This window comes from Dicentrarchus labrax, unplaced genomic scaffold (genome assembly GCF_905237075.1).
Source record: "Dicentrarchus labrax unplaced genomic scaffold, dlabrax2021, whole genome shotgun sequence".
Taxonomy (NCBI): Eukaryota; Metazoa; Chordata; class Actinopteri; family Moronidae; genus Dicentrarchus; species Dicentrarchus labrax.
The window spans coordinates 5,762,563-5,780,093 of record NW_026136712.1 but is presented as its reverse complement, the minus strand read 5'-3'; the positions used below and the strand labels follow the sequence as shown (position 1 = coordinate 5,780,093).

At 41.3% G+C, this 17,531-nt stretch overlaps 1 protein-coding gene across 16 annotated transcripts in view; it reads left to right on the top strand.

The window, feature by feature from the left end:
- The window catches only part of cacna1g (calcium channel, voltage-dependent, T type, alpha 1G subunit), a 243,457-nt gene that overhangs the window by 72,995 nt on the left and 152,931 nt on the right, over positions 1 to 17,531 (top strand). For all 16 annotated transcript variants that reach the window (XM_051417967.1, XM_051417966.1, XM_051417968.1 and 13 more), the window contains exon 3: positions 13,184 to 13,295. In XM_051417967.1, coding sequence (XP_051273927.1) covers positions 13,184 to 13,295 — 112 coding nt within the window. The remainder of the gene's footprint in view (positions 1 to 13,183; positions 13,296 to 17,531) is intronic.

The following is a 17,531-nucleotide window of genomic DNA, read 5'->3' as shown; positions in this document are numbered from 1 at the left end:
ACGCTGAATGACATTTTCCAATTGGATGCTTGAATTAGCTGAGCCATCAGCTGATGTGTGTTTACGATCAGCTGATGTAGCTGAAAATTGTGAGCTGAGCTTGACTTTGTGGCTTTCCTGAACTAACGCTGTGCTCAGTTTGTCAGTAAGGGCTGCCTTCAAATGGTCGTATAGTCGTACTAATAGCTGTCATCTTTCAGTAGCAATGAACGGAGTTGTGTGGTCGGGAGGAGGTTGGTTCTACAAAGAATATGAAGGCACTGACAAACAACCTATTTATTCGTTTAGGTATGAGGTTGTTAGGCCTCATTGATAAAACAGACTAAAGATCAATGCAGATCAATCAAGTATGTCTTACACAGAAAACCACATATAAGAAATTATTTATCAAACATTACTTTAACATGGGAATGATCATATCTCTAAGCAAAGCCTTGACGCAAGGGAAAGTGCTGGTTAAGTAGGGATATTGCAGCCAGTGGTGAACTGTGCATTAGCTTAATGAACAATGTGATTGGAATCATGGGTGTTTAGTTATAGTCCAAGGTTATGGCAGCTCTTTCACTATAAAATTTTTCATTGTCAATGGGCAACCACTTACTGCATACTGCTGTTAGAAACTGAGTACAATTCACACAATGTACCAATACACACACATTATTAAACCATTAATCAAACAACAGACAACCTTATCATACTTTAGTGACAAAACATTACCAAATATACATAACAGTTTATAAAGCTCTCTGCACTCTCGGGGTAAAATATTACGCCAAATTCCCTTTAAGAAATGACATATTAACAGTTCCTTTCCTGTATCTAGAAACATAAGATAAAGTGTGTCATATGTCGAGACTCTTCTTGTCAATTCTGCATCAATAATCCATGAAGATGAATTGTATTTCTGGGCAAACTTTACATTTTGTCCCCTCAACTCAAAACCCTCCTGGTTTGCTGTGCTTAGGCAGAGACAACTGTGGGAAGACTGTGTGCTCTTCAGAAATGTTGGCATTGTTCTCATCGACCATAATTCAGGGTTTTGCAGCATTGTCATTGTCTTCTCTGTCAGTAAAACTGGATGTTTCTAAGACACCTGTGACTTGACAACGTGGCTTTTGCCTTGTTTTCACTCACTCAGGTAAACACAGTAACATAATGCCTCTCCATCAGCTTCTGAGGGTGAGCAGCAAAGTAGTGTAATGGCTACTGAGGATGGCCATCACAGTGGGTAATAAAGATTTCAACATTGGAACACAAGAGCTTACTGTGCCTCTGCAAAGCTGCTGATTTGACAGTCTTAGATCAGTGCAAAGACGCCTTTTACTGAGCAAATAATGTACATCATAAAACTATACTGCAGGAATTAGCATATTTGAAGCTCCGAATGGCAGCAAGAGCTACTGTACCAGCATGTAATATACTGTACTGTAGCCTTTCCTTTCCTTCCTGATGACTGTAGTGGAGAAAGGGATATTTCCTAATATTACGTCACCAAGCCAGCTCCTACAGAAGTGTGAAATCTCTCTCGCACTCCCTTTTTTCTCACTCTCTCTCTCTTCCCTCTATTCACATGCCTGCCTGCTGGCATTTAATAGGATAGTAAAGCAACATTTTCTGCTCTGAGTGTGGTAGATCTGAGTCTTTTGACACTACAGGCATTGGATCAACTCCTTGGTCACGCCACGCTTTTGCCATCCTATTGCACACCTATTGAAATCCATGCGAGGAGCGAGGGAGCGCCCGTAAGTGAGCTGAGATGACAAAGAAGTTTCAGTCTTAGCAGATGGTGGAGGATAGGAAAGAGAGCTCATCGTGTTCTGGGTGGTTTCCGTGGTTGATGATGTTGCTGAAATAAATGTCAGACACATCACAGACTTTTCAAACGCCTTCTTCAAAGTTTTGCTCTGTAGCTGCGACAGCTCTGCCCCATCACCTCAGCTACAGACAGCACAGCAATAGAGATGTGACTTCACAATGCTTCCCAATGAAAGCCCGCGTTGCTTAGCAACTCACAGTCCGCAGTGGCAAGATACAGGGGTGTTTCCTGGCTGATGAGAGAGGTGTGTGTATGTGTGTGTGTGTGTGTGTGTGTGTGTGTGGAGAATCTGTTTGTGCATTGAGCCCATTAGGAACCCCCCAGCCCCCTTGGCGCATACATTCCATATGTAAAACTCACTTCTAAAAGCACAAGGCAGCAGTTTGCGAGCTGACTGCGTCTGCAGCTGAAATGATGCACCACAAGAGGACATCTTGGACGGTTTTGTTGTGAATATTGACGAGGCAAACAGATTGTGAAGTCAGCCTTTTCTTTCTCCGCCCTCCCATAAAAATTGATCTTTTCATATAGTTGGTCAGTATAATAGTTGGTGTATTGTATGTATCCATATTCATGAGCAGGGAGGGTGAAACAAAGTTGCTGCCTATTTGAATGGACAGCATCTTGGAGCGAGGCTGAGTTTATCAATAATGTAAGCTGGTAAAAGTTTAATGGTGTTTGCTGTCGTCGTTCCCCCATGAGAAATCATTAGGTCAGTTATCTAACCCCCGGCCCTCCTCAACCAACACACACACGTGATAGCGCAGTCGCTGCAGTGAAATCCCGTATAAGGACATTAAACCGAAATGGATGTTCAGCTCTGTCTTCCTCATGTGTTTCATCCTCTTCCCCCTGTCTTTCACTTTTTCACATTTCGCCTGTCGCTCCACCTTTTTTTTTTCCCACTCACACATGCTCTGTCTCTCACATATTCTTCTTTTTCTGTCTTACGCCCCCCTCCTTCCCTTCCTCTGTCTCTCTCCTATCCATCCTCCCCGCTCAGCTCTTGCCCGTTTTTCAACCCGCCTCTCATATGGTAGGCACTGATACAGCCGGCGTTAACAATATGTCGCTATTTCCCTCAACCTCCTAACTCCCCGGCTCCTGACTCAGGCTACTGATAAGCCGTGTCAGTGAGTGGTTGGGATATGCAGTGTTACACCAGCAGGATTTTCCATGCCACCAGTCGATGTGCTCGGCTGTAACACGCTGGCCTTTTGCTAAGAGTCGCGCCTCTCAGCATGTCGCTGAGGCAGCTTATTTACAAGCTAAATACTCATTTTCAGTAATATAGTTTTGATTAAACTCACAACCACTTATTGACAACTGTATTCTAGCTAAAACTCCAGTATCTGTCAGGCCTTATAGGTTTTTGTAGAGCTTCCTTTTGCCTCTGTGGGTTATGGAGACATTGCAGCAGTTCAGCAGTTTAAAGACACAGTAAAAAAGGATTTAACCAAAACCAGATTTCTTTTAAAATACATTTATTAAAGGGAAAACAGCTAGATTAATGCAGTTACTTATCAAAAAGTTAGTTAATTCATTAACTTTCCCTGCCCGTGTTTTCCCAGCTAGTCCTTGAATTCAAAGTCTGTTTTGAGTCTGTTTTCACCATAAAAGCAACAGCATTGTACCTTTGTGCAATGCTTAAAATGGCCATTTTTTAAAATAAAAACTGAAGTAATAAGACGGTGTTATAGCCCTGAAAACATCTTAAACTGGGCAGACACTGGACGTTTTTACTAATTTTCTATGATTTTTTATGTGTACATTAACTCAGATCAATTGAACAGTCAAGACATGGCTCCTGGCACTAAACATAATATGGAACCCTGATTCACAATTCCAATAAAGCTTAATGCAAACAAGATGGCTATTGTCTTAAAACATTTAGAAGAAATGGAGAAAGGAAGTGTTCAAAAGAGCGTATGCAATACTACTAGAAGAATATGATCCCACAGATGGCCGGGAGGATGCAGACAAAGTATGATCTGTTTTGGAGCACAGTTCAACTTTACATTTGCACTATTGTATGCCACAGCATACATATACTACTCCAGTAATAGTTAAACAAGGTCACTACTGTTTGTAATGGACCATTTGGCAGCAGCCATGGTGGAAACTGCTCAAGCTGCAAGACAGCCAATCCAAATTTTGGACGTTCCAGAAGACCACAATACAAATGTCCAAAAGCCAAATCTTTGATCAGGCGTGTCCACCCGGAGGTTGTGGTAGGTGACTGGGCATAGAGAGCATCTGACTCTGAAAGGGAGCTGCTGTTTGCATTCCAGTCAACTTTGGCTTCCTTTAACCATGACCATCATCTGTCCCTAACCCTAGATTAGTAGTTTTAGCAATTTGAGTTGCTTAAACTTAACAAAACCTTAACCATAGTAGTGGCAGATCAGAAAACACTTCCCAAAGGACCTATTTTGTCCTTTAAGTATGTGGACTTGTTGAGAGTTTCCCTTACAGGTAATTCTGTCAACTGCTTGATGCCCTTTAAATCTAAGTCTATCCCATGCTTTACCACCTACTGGCAAACACCAGGTGATAAACATGTACAGTCATGAAGCTAATAGGCTTAAGATGCTGGAGTACTGAGGCCACTGCTTGCATCATTCTGTATCCAAAATGTGCGCATTCCCAGCTTGGCTCGACTCCGATTTTGGAATCTGCAGGGAAAGCATTCGCTGAAAGATGGTTAGATTAAACAGAGACGACGGGGATACACGGACTGATCAGTAGTACCTTAATGTTCACCTGCTCAGAATGGGAACAGTAAAACATTTTTTTTTGATAGAGTGGCATATCTTCATGTGCGAAAGTAGACAAATAAATGTAGACATGTGAATGCAGGGCTGAGCACACATGCGCGCATTTAAACCCAATGACAGTGACGGATCGCGCATTACAAAGGGGCTGCAGCAATCGCCCTCAATATTTCATGAACATCCTTCCTCTTTCAGTTTTCTCCTCCATTTTTTATTTTACTCTGGCATGTTCAGCATTCCTCCTCTGAAAAAAAGTTTCATTTTTGTCAATCTCCTCCCAGAAAATAGCGAGGGTAAGACGGTACAGACAGAAAAGTGAAAGGAGAGGGAAAAGAAAGTGATCAGAGAGAAAAAAAGAGCTTTGAGGGGTTTGGAGAAAGGAGGGATTGATGGGAGATGAGCAGCAAAGGTGAGGCAGCAGCAGCTGTCTCTGACTTTAGAGATAAACCTCACTTTTCACCCTGAGCTACCTTCCTTCCTGTTTTGCACACCTCGACATATAGTTGCCGTGCTTTCTCGGCTTTGTAAAGTTTGTCTTCTGAAGAGAATTCCTGAGGAAACAAAGACAAAAAGAAGGGGCTGTGTCAAGAGTGGTAAAAGAGAGAAAATGGTTTGGAAAATAGCGAGGCCACTGAGGCGGAACAGAACTAAGAAAGGGGAGAGTGATTTTAGTGTCAGCATTCCTCTTCACAGCAGCCATTTTATAATCGTCTCCCCAATGATTTCCTGTCGTCAGACATGAAAAGTTTCAATTACCGTCCCTTTCTCAAAGTAACTTCTGGCTGAATCCAAATGTCTAGACTCCTCCGCACTTGCAGACTCGTGGACTGTCCAAATCTGAGACTGGTTAAAAGACAGTAGGTTAGTTCGGCCCTGATCAGTGGTATTGGTGACATCAGTGGCAATGATTGAGGTCTTCAGTCCACTCTCACCTTCATCTTCCTCTCATTCCTCCTCTCATCAAATTGCCAGTAACAATCTATAAAAAACACCAATTTCCCACACTTCTCAGCCCTTCAGTCTTTCCTCTCTTTACCCCTGCTTCTCGTGTCCACCTACGATATCCGTCTCTGCTTCCATCCATCCAGTTCTTCTTGTTCCAGTCCAGTCTGCCCTTTCCTGCAAGTCTCACTGACAGCTTTTAATGAGGGGAAACCTGCACACACGCTGTGACGTACGGCTGAATGTCACTGCACCTGTCCCACCTCCAGCTCAGTGTCCCAGCTGCTTCCCATGCCAAGACACCTTGCGTTCACTGGTGCGGGACTCTGCCTTTGTCATGTTTGAACTTCAGGGCAGAATGAGTCTTAATCAAGAAGAGGTGCCTTTGCATATCCTCTGTGCTTTGATCTGAATTCCTTTCATGAACATAATGGGGAGTTATGAAGCCAGAATTTCACCAGGTTGCATCAAACAGAGTCTTGGTTCCATACTGTACAGAGTAAGCAATATTCATGCTGTATTATTATTGAAGCTACCAGTTGTTATGTCATGGACACACTTGGAGGAAATTCAGAATTATTATTATTATTATATCAAATAAGCCATGCAATAGAGGTGGAAATTCAGATTTTTCGATGATCTGACTATGGTTAATACATTTCTTTTTGTCTATGTGAGTGACAAATGATTCACAACACTGTAAATGCTGCTGATTTAAACCATTGTCAGTGCAGTTCTTCTAGTTCAGATGGTTGGTAATTGAGACTGTTTTGAGTCAATGAACCATCCAAACACTGAATTTCCATAAAATCTGCAAAAGAAAATGCAAATACAATTTTTTGGGTGTTTCCACTCAGGCTTTTTATATAAACAAATTGAAAAAAATACAGTTAATACAGGTACCGGAAATACAAAAATGCACTTTTGTTCAGTTTGTTACACAACAATACCCATTTATCCACACTGTTTGTAACATTAATGGCTTTAATAACCACTCTGTTTCTGTGGCTTTTGCAGACTTTTAGTTATCTTTGATCCTTTTAACATGTCATTTTTGGCTTAAATTAGCTTAAAGATTTTTAAAATCATTGCTTCTTATTGTCTGAGAGTATCATATATTTACTGTACTGGCTTGTTCCACAGCTTTTCATCAAAGTTGCATGATGTTTACACTGAGTGATATACTCAAACCAAAGACTGCTTTTATGGGTGTCCAATTTCATCAAATAGATGTCTCAGGCCTCTCGTTTTTTACACATTTCCCCAAAATGAATTCCGACATGTTTGGTATCTTTAGAAACATTGCGATAGAATTTAAAATAAAGTTCTGTTGCTTTCAACAAAACCTGCTAGCAAGAGCAGAGAAGTTTGTAATGACTTGATTAGTGGAGTTGCATACTGTATAGAAGTTGCTGAATATCTCTCACTGACTAGGCTGTTAATAATTTATATATAGATTATTAATATATATATATATATATATATATATATATATACACACTGTATTTTCAATCAGAAAACACTTTTCTCTCAATCTATACAACAATATTTGTTTCTGAATAAATCTGAGGTGTGATATAGACTGCAGTTGCATAACCATGCTTTATCATATACCAGCGACACCTAGTTGGAAGTGTTAAGATTTGGGAATGTGGAGCGCCTCACGTTAGCTAAACATTCACCAGTATCTAGAGTATCTGACGGGGAAAATTAAATTTTTCGAGATATACATTTCATATCAAAAGCGCAGTTTCTGAGATGCATTGCAAGACTGTGGCCAATCATATTGTAGATGACGAACATTAGGGTTCAGTGTTGGCGGCGTATATCTACAGCAGCTCTTGATGTAACTGTAGTATCACGTCATGCATGGCCCCTTGCTGAAAGATATGGATTTGGAGATATGAAGAGCCGAGGCTGTGAGGTGTGTATGTGTGTGTGCAGAGCAGAGACGGATGCAGACCCACGTCCTGTGTGAGTTATAGTAAACACAATGAATAATATCTATTCAGAGAGGCTCGTCTGTATTGATCGCCCTTGGACTGTGTGCGTAGCTCATCTCTTCCTGCGGAGGATTCATTCCCCCACTCTCATGAAAGAAATAAGAGTTGGAGAGAACTTGATGAGATGAGTTGAAACTTTTTTTACACCAAACTTTGCTCTTTTGAATTCCGTTACCTTAATTCTCCTTTCTGCTCTCTAGAGCTACCCTCACACACACACACACACACACACACACACACGCACGAACACACGCACGCACGCACGCACGCACGCACGCACATATTTACATGTACATGCACTGTTTCTCTTCCCTGTTGTTTTTGTCCTTGTGTCTGGTGTCAGATCATTAGTGGACAGAATCAGAGTGAATCAGCAGTGTGATGAAGGGAGGCATGGGGAGGACAGACATAAGGCTTGAATGTTATTTTCCCTTCATTAGGCAAGAAGAAAGGGGCTCTAAATTTGTTTGTGTGCGCATATATGTGTGTGTGTGTGTGTGTGTGTGTGTGTGTGTGTGTGTGTGATAGAGGAATGACTAAAAAGAGCCCATGAGAGCAGAGCACAGAATACTTTTTGAGGTGTTGATGAGTTTGATAATGTTGCCTCTCTGATGAAAGCATTGTTGTGTGAGTTTGCATGTGCGTGTACTCGCGTGTGTGTGTCTGTGGCGTAGTGCAGGCTTCTTGCCTTCAGAGTTTTGACAGAGCATATCCTTGTGTATCTTTCCTCTAATTGAATCCATCCCTCAGGGCGTCACCGCTTGTTTATATGCTGACACCATGAAGGTGTGTGTGTGTGTGTGTGTGTGTGTGTGTGTGTGTGTGTGTGTGTGTGTGTGTGTGTGTGTGTGTGTGCCATGCTGAAGGCAGAACACTGCAAACACGCTCTCCTTATTGTTTAATTATAGCCCACCAGCTGGGGAGACAGAGGAAGAGAACGAGGGCAGAAGAGGAAGAGTTATTGATTGAATTAGTCAGATTATTCATATTTAATGTTTTGCTTTGTCTCCATCCTTCTGCCCAAGCCTTCCCCTCTGTCTTTGCCTTGATAGCTTTTCGTTAATAAATTATTTTCTTTTTTTTAGTTGCTTAAAACCTCCAATAAACAATACATTTCATATGCTTCATCAGTCAACAGGGTCTGAAGTGCACCAATAAAAATTGACTGCTGTCTACACGTGAGGCCAAGGGCAGTGGGTGAGGCTACCTACGGAGCCCCTAAAGGGACATGGAAAAAAAAAAAAAATGAAACGTTTCTAGTGCGCACTCGGTACTATCTTGTGAGCATTAGATACAGATTGCCTGTTGTGGGAATTGAATTTGAATTTGAATATTAAAATTAGCCATGTGTTGATAGGTCATGACAGGAAAGTGTAACCAATGAAATTACTTATTTTGACACACATTTTAAGCCAATAAGTATTAAACTAACGAGGTAATGTGTCAAAAGGCGACCATTTTTGTTATTTTCTCAAAAGGAGTGTCCGGCTGCAGGACAGGGCATTTAAATGCGGACTGTAACAAAAAGGTTACAGATTAATTTACATTTATTTTTTAGTTACAGACAAATTAGTTTAATACTCATTTGAATATTAAAATTAGCCATGTGTTGATTCGCCACAACACGGATCCATATCTAGTGCTCACTAGATAGTACTAGATAGTATCTAGTGCGCACTAGAAAGGTTTTTTTTTCCCCCATGTCCCTTTAGGGGCTCCGTAGCTACGAGGTTCACAGTCTCATTCGCCCTTAAAAAACGCTTCCTTCCACCTCTGTAGGTTGTTAGCTTTCCTCTTTGGTTTGTTTTCCAGCTTGATTTTAGCCCATAAAGGGCTAAATGTCCACTATCTAGTGCTAATAAATAGCCTATCAGTACCCATAAGGAACCCATTTGTGAATTTCAGTTCTGTTATTTATGCAATGTTAGCATTAACATTAGCTCCCTCAAAGCTAAACTGGTAATTACAGAATGATGGGAAATGCTAACACACAGTCGGGAGCACAAGTACAGTCAACAGTAACTAATAAAGTCAGTAAAATGAATCAGAAGTGTCATATACACAGAAAGAGCTATCTGCAGTTTGCTAACACTAGCCACCAAAAGCTACTTCTCAAGGCTGTAGCATAACTCACAAGTGTACTGAGTTAAACATGCTAATTTTGGCTACTTGGGGCAACAGAAACAAGCTGATACATTATCACCTTTGAAGTTGATATGTTAGCATGCTGATATGTTACTAAAATACACATCCAGCGCAACATTAGCATTCATTTGGAGTAAGTCCAATGTTCACTCTCCTTTTAGCTCTGTCTTTGGTCTCCATCAAAAGGGAAACATCTGTCTCTGTAGCTGCACCGCTCTCTCTTACTATCGCTAACTTTGTACATTGGGTATATCATGGCGTTTTTGTAGAAAACATCTGCCTGCTACAGCTGAAAATATCGCTATGAAAGCAATGAGAATGAATCATAATGGTAAAGTTGCAGGTCATAAAACTCAAACAGTGATAGATGCTAAAAGCTAAAAGGGAGATGAGGCGAGATGAGCCGGGTGATAATTGTAAGAGTCACTCCTTTGACAAAAAGAACATTGATAACAGCTAGAAGAACATTATTGAACTTTTTAAGAGGAACTTTTAAAAGTTACATAGTCTCACTTGAAGTCTGTTTGCTTGTTAGTCAGTTTGCCAGTCAATTGTCCGTCTTGCAGTTTGTCCAACTCCTCAAACCCCAACCTGCCTGTCTATTGATTATTATTGCAGCAAGATAGCAGCCTTGCTAAATAACAGACCATGTAATGCCTTCAGTGAACCACTCTGTCCATAGCGGCAGACGGTAATGATACTCAGCAACAGTATTTATGTGGACAGCTCTGTCTTTGGTAACATTTTACAGAATGCAGGACTGTAAAAAGATGTTAGGAAAAAAAGAAGAAAAGATTTGACTAAGTCCACATCATGAATTAAATGTTATGACCATTTCTTTTTACATTTTTAAATTTAAAAAGCTCTTAATGTGTACTTTGTATTCCAGATCTGTTCACCACAATATCAGAGGGAATACTGCCCACTGTTTGAAAAACATTCCTGTTATAATATCACATATATTCTGCTACACCATCACAAAATACATTAGAAATGTCATGCTAAAAAAAAGCCAATTTAGAAACTGTAAACCAGTCATTGTATACTTGCTGGAAAAATTTCTGTATTTTCAGATAGAGACTTTACTGAACTAAAATGACACTGTGTGTTTATCCCTGATGAAGGCTGATGATATCAGTAGCTTACACAGACAACCTATGCAGCTCATTATTTTTAATTAGCCCCACCTTCTCTTGCCTTAACTGCAAACTTTTGCTGATGCTACCGCTGCGTGTCAACAACAGTTTGCTCTGCCTAAAACTTTAAGTGCCACCACTCTCAAACTACAGACCTGAGTGTCTGAGCCTTTGTTTCCCGTTTAATGATCCCACTCTCCATCCTGACTGATCTTTTTAATTGCATCCCATTGGACTCAGAACTTTCTGTGCATCCTCCAGTGTGTAACATATAGCCTGCGCTGCCTTCCAGATGCAACCATCATTACCCAACTGATGCTACTGTGGTTCCTTGTGGTCACAGCCTCAACTTCCCCCCAGTCTGCATCTATTATTCAATATTCCTGTTCAATACTGTATTGGAACTACCACAGAGTATCACATTCTAGCCCGGTAACCCCTGGAATTACATTCAGATCGGTTGATTCTACTGCACATGATTTATGTCCGATGTCAGTGTTCAGAGCTAATACAGGCCTTTGTTTAGCGAGGCATAAAGTAAAGGTTTGGAGGTTGGGGGTGGTGGATGAGCACTGACTTTCATGCCAGAGACAGTACTCTTAATGACAGTGGGACAATGCTTTAAGGGGAACTGCTGTGACTTACTTTAGTACCTCCATAAAGTTGGGGGATTTACGACAGACTGATAAAAAAAAATGGTCAAAATTAAAGCTGCAAACGCTAACATAACCTAGCCAGTTATGGGTCAAGTTCTGAAAACCCTGGATCCTACACTTCCCTTAATGCAACTTGATAGTATCTTTTGTTAGAGGCTCCCCTGTCTGGGGAACAGCTGTATCGTTGACACCCTACACCCGTAAGTCGTAATTTAGGGTTTCTGTTTCAAATTTGTAGTCCTCATGAATACCCGGGATTACCAAATGTTTGTCGGTTGCGATGCTTTCAGAATACTAAATTTGTGTGTCAAAGTTCACCAAAGTCGAACCATACGCTCTGCCTTCCGGTGGATTTGCTTTGCCACAGCTAACAAGTCCACTGATTTGCATTGAAATGAATTGCTTTGGGCCCTAAGTTTCTGTTATAAAGTTTTGGTGCTGTTATGGTAGTCAGTTTGTTATGCAGCTGTTTTAGGGAGAAAAGACATGTGTTAGTATCTTTGAAATGTCACGTCTTCATTATTTCCCCTTCACCCACACTTTGGGTGACTGGTATTTTGGAGGAAAAAAAAACATACCTTTGCACAAATATGGAGCTGAGATATTTGAGAATCTGTGTTTTGCTCTCTGCTATGAATCTGTTTTCCCGTCTTTTCTCAAATCTGCTTTGAAACTCCTGCAGCCTGCGTTGGCGGCTTTCGACCAGCATAAAGGGGGAAAGTTAAAAGTCCGGGCTTTAACTGTTCTGCTTCGTCCTGCACTCACTTTTCTAATGTGTCGGCTGTGGGGCCATGCTGACCCAGCTGCATTATGGGTCAGTGGGATGAATGAACAAGTGGTGGCAAATGCGATAAAAGACGGACAGATCATTTGTCCTCGCGGCCTGTGTGCACACTTTTACACACACACACACACACACACACACACACACACACACACACACACTTGCACACTTGGATGACAAACAGTCTATTCTGTCTAACATCGTTAACCAGGCTGGATGCAGGGTGCTGACTGTGGATGCAGTAGCAATCTATAATACATGTGGGTGTGTGTTTGTGCGTATACTTGCAGCCCTGTGTCATATCTATGTGTGTGTGTGTTTATTGAAGCAGTTTCAGCCTAATCTGTGTTTGGTCTCATCATTGATTGGTGTCACATAGCTCAGGCTGCCTTTTAACCTAACCACATTAGGAATGCTCACTCCGACCCTGCGGTCAATAAAATTCATGAGTGATGCATCACAACGTCTTCACATTCACTAGCTCTAAAGCCTGATACTCCATATGCTGCTCAGTCAGCCTCCCGGTCTCTCAGCATCTGCCGCTGTTGGGGTTTTTTTTGCCTCACACAATCTCTTTAAAGTGCCTATCCAGCGCCCTCGCTAACAATCTGAACATTTTCCATCACCTCTTGCAAACAGATCTTTGGTTAACAGGGTGAAATGGGAGCAATGACTGCCACTCAGAGCAGTCACAGGTGGGCCTTCCCACTTCCCAGACTCCTCGGTGGCTCATTTTTCCTCTCAAAAACATTTTTTGATAGGAGTAGAAGAGATAAACGTGCATCACTTTGTCAGAAGAGTTTATAAATTTGAATGGGATAATGAGGTCACTGGAGAAAGCCTAGTTTTTACTGCAAGTTCTTGTCATTGGTTTACACGCTGTTGCTATGTGTCTGTCTGTTATATTCCTTAACTGCTGCTCTTTACGTGGTTCGAACGAGCGTCCATGCTGGTGATCCTGCTCAACTGTGTGACATTGGGCATGTTTCATCCCTGTGACGACGGTGAATGCAAGTCTGAGAGGTGCAACATCCTGCAGGTAAGACAGTGTTTTCTTTTCACACTTTGTTTCATGCAAAAAAGTCACAGAATTCATTATTATTTCCCAAAAGCAGTGGAGATATGTGCCTAAAGGGCCTAGCTCTCTTTTTTATTGTTTTTCTGGCACTTTTAATGTTGCACTTTCCCATATTGAAATGTCTCTATGATGATATCTCTATTTTCATTCTACCTTTGAGCATCTCCACTTAAAACAGCTGCAAATGCTTGATTCGTAGTCTGACTTGTTGTCTAGGGTCGAGCTCCAAAAATGCTGCATCCTACATTTCCCACAATGCAACTTTATTGAGTCTTTTTATGAGTCCGTCCCGGAGTGGTAGACGCCTTCATCTTTCAAACCTTACACCCCCAGTTTATAACTATAGTGTGTTAGTAGTCATTTAGTAAGTAAGTTGGCTCCGTTTCACCAGTGAGACATAGCTGGTAACATAGCATGAAGCAGAAGTACTGTTGCTATGGTTACCTGAAGTTTGAAGTCTTTTTTCCAAACGGTGATTTAACTGTTGATTGGAACTATGTTCGAGGTGTCCCGCGCACACAGAGACCCGACAGTAGGAGACATGTATCACTAGCATCCATTTATCTACCTTGATCTTTATTTAATAAGACAAGTACAACCCAGTGAAAGACCTTCCAGTGGGACGGGCATGAAGACAAACACACATTACAGAAGCAACATTCACTCACACAGATGTGACATGAGGAGATAAGGATAACAAATGCAGAGCAATGGCTGGAAAACACCACACATTACAGCACGGCAAGAGCAGCACAGTTTCTATGGCAGATTATGAGACAACACAAGCCTTATTCAAACACAGCAAAACAGATGGCAGAGAGCAGGGACACTGGAACACTGCGATATATGGGTTCCATTTTCTAAACCAGTGCTTTTGATAGAGATTTAGTGAAACAATATTTTCCAGCATTTCTGGCCTTTGGAGCTCACTCTATTTGCATGATCTCAGATGGAAAATAAACAACGGCATTGTGTGAAGGCGTTGCCATTAATTTATTGACCTCCTTTCACCCAGCAAACACTAATGGAGGAGCTTTGTTGTTCATGTTGAGGATAGAAAAGACATTTTTCCTGCTCTGGATGAGTGAATCAAGCGGCGTGGTATAGATGTGTGTTATCTGGCACGGTTCATCTTGTGCACTGAAGGGATAATGTGCTTGCAAAGTGGTTCCAAATAGATTGAATCAGAACAAAGTCCTCTTATTTTCTTGTCCACTGACTCAGTGAAATTGAGCAGTTTTATACCAAAATGAGATATCTGTAATTTAAAAAAATAGAGCCTTACTGCAAGTATATGCTTTCTGATATTAAGACAGTTGCTGATCTGAAGCTTTTTTTAAAAAATGTAATTATATTTTCAGTTACTCTAAAAAAGGAAACACATCATTTTCCTTAATGAAATGTAAACAATAATTTGCAGAGGAAAAGAACGGAGAGGAAAGGAGACGAGAGGAGAGGCGAGAGAGGAAAGAAAATACAGTAGTCCAGGTGATATGTGCTAAACTGGAGGCGATTTTTCATTTTCATTTCTCCTAATTTTCACAGATCACCTGGACTAAAATGGAAAGGGAGGAAAGGAAAGAAAAGGAAAGGAGAAAGATGAAAGGAGAGGAGAGGGAAGGAAACAAAAGGAAAGGTCGTGGAAGTAAATGAAATGAGAGGAAAGGAAAAGGAGAGCAGAGGATAGGATAGGGAAGGAAAGAAAGGAGATGAGAGGGAATACAAGGAAAGGAGGGAAAAAGAAATGAGAGAAAAAGCAAAGGAGATGAAAAAAGAAGCACGAGGAGCAGAGGAGTGGAGCTTTTGAAGCTGCTGTTGCTAGGGCAGCCCGAGCCCATCCACTCCTTCAATCGCTGCGCTCAGAGATATGAGATGTGATTTAATTCAGTGGGTCCCCTTTCTGGAGCGTAGATGAATGTACAGCCTAGAGGTTAAATGCATTCTCATTAATTCCTCGCTTCCTCCACTTCAATCTCCCCCATCACTCTCCGCATCGATATGTTAAGAGGTCGTAAAGGCGCGTAACCTACGCAGTCGCACATTGTTTTCTGTCTCTGATCCGTCTCACACTGTCTGGAACATACCGACTCCGGTTTTCTCACTATTTACACACTCTCATATCTCTGTCTTTCCCCTCTCGCTCACACTCTCACACTCTTGACATGCTGTCGCCTCAGTCCCCCCCCCCCATTACTTCTGAGCTTCTTCTTTTTTTAAAGAGAGCTCGGTTTGACTTCACAGCCTGGAGTGAAACATCTACCTCAATATGTGATTTTCAAAGTGCTTTTGATAGCACAGTATAGTATAAAACAGAGAAATCAGGCCAATTGTTTCATTTAGTGTGTTTATTCTGTGTGCAGCACTGACAGAGCCTCAGCTAAAACAGAAATAGGACTTCTTTGTACTTGTTCTACTGAAAGAACGCATAAACAAATACATGCAACAGTCTTACTGCGGCAGAGTGTGCAGAATCAGTGTGGTTGGTCTTTATTCCATCTCTAAAGCTTTAAACAAACTTTCAGTAGACAGCTAAAAGTTGGAGACGTCGCCATATTTTTGAATGTTGTACAAAACAGTGTAACGCTGGTTACTCCTAACTGCTAAACGTACTACAAGGAGTTTTTATCTGCTTATGCAACAGTCTTAATTGAATACTAATGCCTCTATATGACCTACATCAACAAACCACGCCGTCAACAAGATTGTTGGCTATTTCTATGTAGTTATTCTCAATGCCTGCCACTGGGTCGGATTCAGTGGGATTCCCCTTGAAATCAATGGAACAAGATGGTGGAAACACTGCTGCTGTTGTCTACAGGGGCCGCCAGAATTAATAGAAAACAAAATTAAACTACTGCATTACAAAAACTCTGAGGTCACAGGTTTCACTCCGCCAGACCAAACAGTTCTGGCTAAAATGGCGCAAAATCCAATGCATTATAAATAAAAAATATATGGTAAATGGACCTGTACTTGTATAGCGCCTTTCTAGTCTTCTGACCACTCAAAGCGCTTTTATACTACGTGCCACATTCACCCTTTGACACACATTCACTTAGTGATGGTAAAGTCCATCAAAGAAAAACTAACTCATTCATACACATTCACACACCAATGCACGGCATCGGGAGCAATTCAGGGTTAAGTATCTTGCTCAAGGATACTTCGACATGTGGCACCAGGAGCCGGGGATCAAACCAACAACTTCCGATTAGGGGATGGCCCGCCCTGCCTCTGCACCGCAGCCTCCCCAATTATAATGTTGTGATACCTGACAATTGTGACAATCATCCCAAAAACATCAGTAAAATAGAATAATATGTAAAAAAAATCTCCACTTCCATCTGATGTTACATTATATGAGGATTATTCAACGAGGCATATACCGAAATAAAACTGATCAGCAATTTTATTTCTTTTTCAAAATATTTTTTTTAAAAAACATCCAAAGAGTTAGAATATTCTTGTCTCTTCCCACTTGTCAACACAACATATGCTGCATAAGTGTTTGCATGAAAGAATTACGAGGATTTTGGTGTGAAACGTACAGCCTGTAGTGTCAAAGTTACTTGTTAAATGGTGAGTCAAAATAAACAAATAACTGAACAATCAAACTGTATTTAGATAATCTGTGAGCATCAAAAATAGTCTGCAGCATTCTCCTTCGTTTGTCGACCCAAGGGCTAATACCCCAGTTATTGTCTTTGAACAATAACTTCCTGTTTTGCTATATTCAACACTGCAATTACATTTCTAAGAAACTAGTGCGAGTTAAATAGGATGGCCTGGGCTCCTGTGCTGCCCTGATAAATGCCAGAAATGTAGGGATCCATTCATTTGAAAACACTAAAATACCTCCTGGCACAACATTAATGCAATTGTTCCCCACAGTTACATGTGTAACACTCGCAGGGCTGTGCTTATCATAGCCGCGCTAGCATCGGTGCTAATGAGGGGGCTCAGCCAGTCTCCTCTCTGATGCCGACTAAATGAGCTCTCATCCCCTGACACAGCTAATGGCTGCTGTAATGGTCACAGGCCATTGTGTGGCTGCGGGGTAGAGAGAAAGATGACCCATACTTTATGTGGCAGCATTGTTGAAAGGTTTCCTGAGAGGCATTATTTACTGTTTGTTTTAATGACACTCGAAAGTCACTCTAAATTCACTTCATTACAGCACTGGATGGTGTCGAAAGT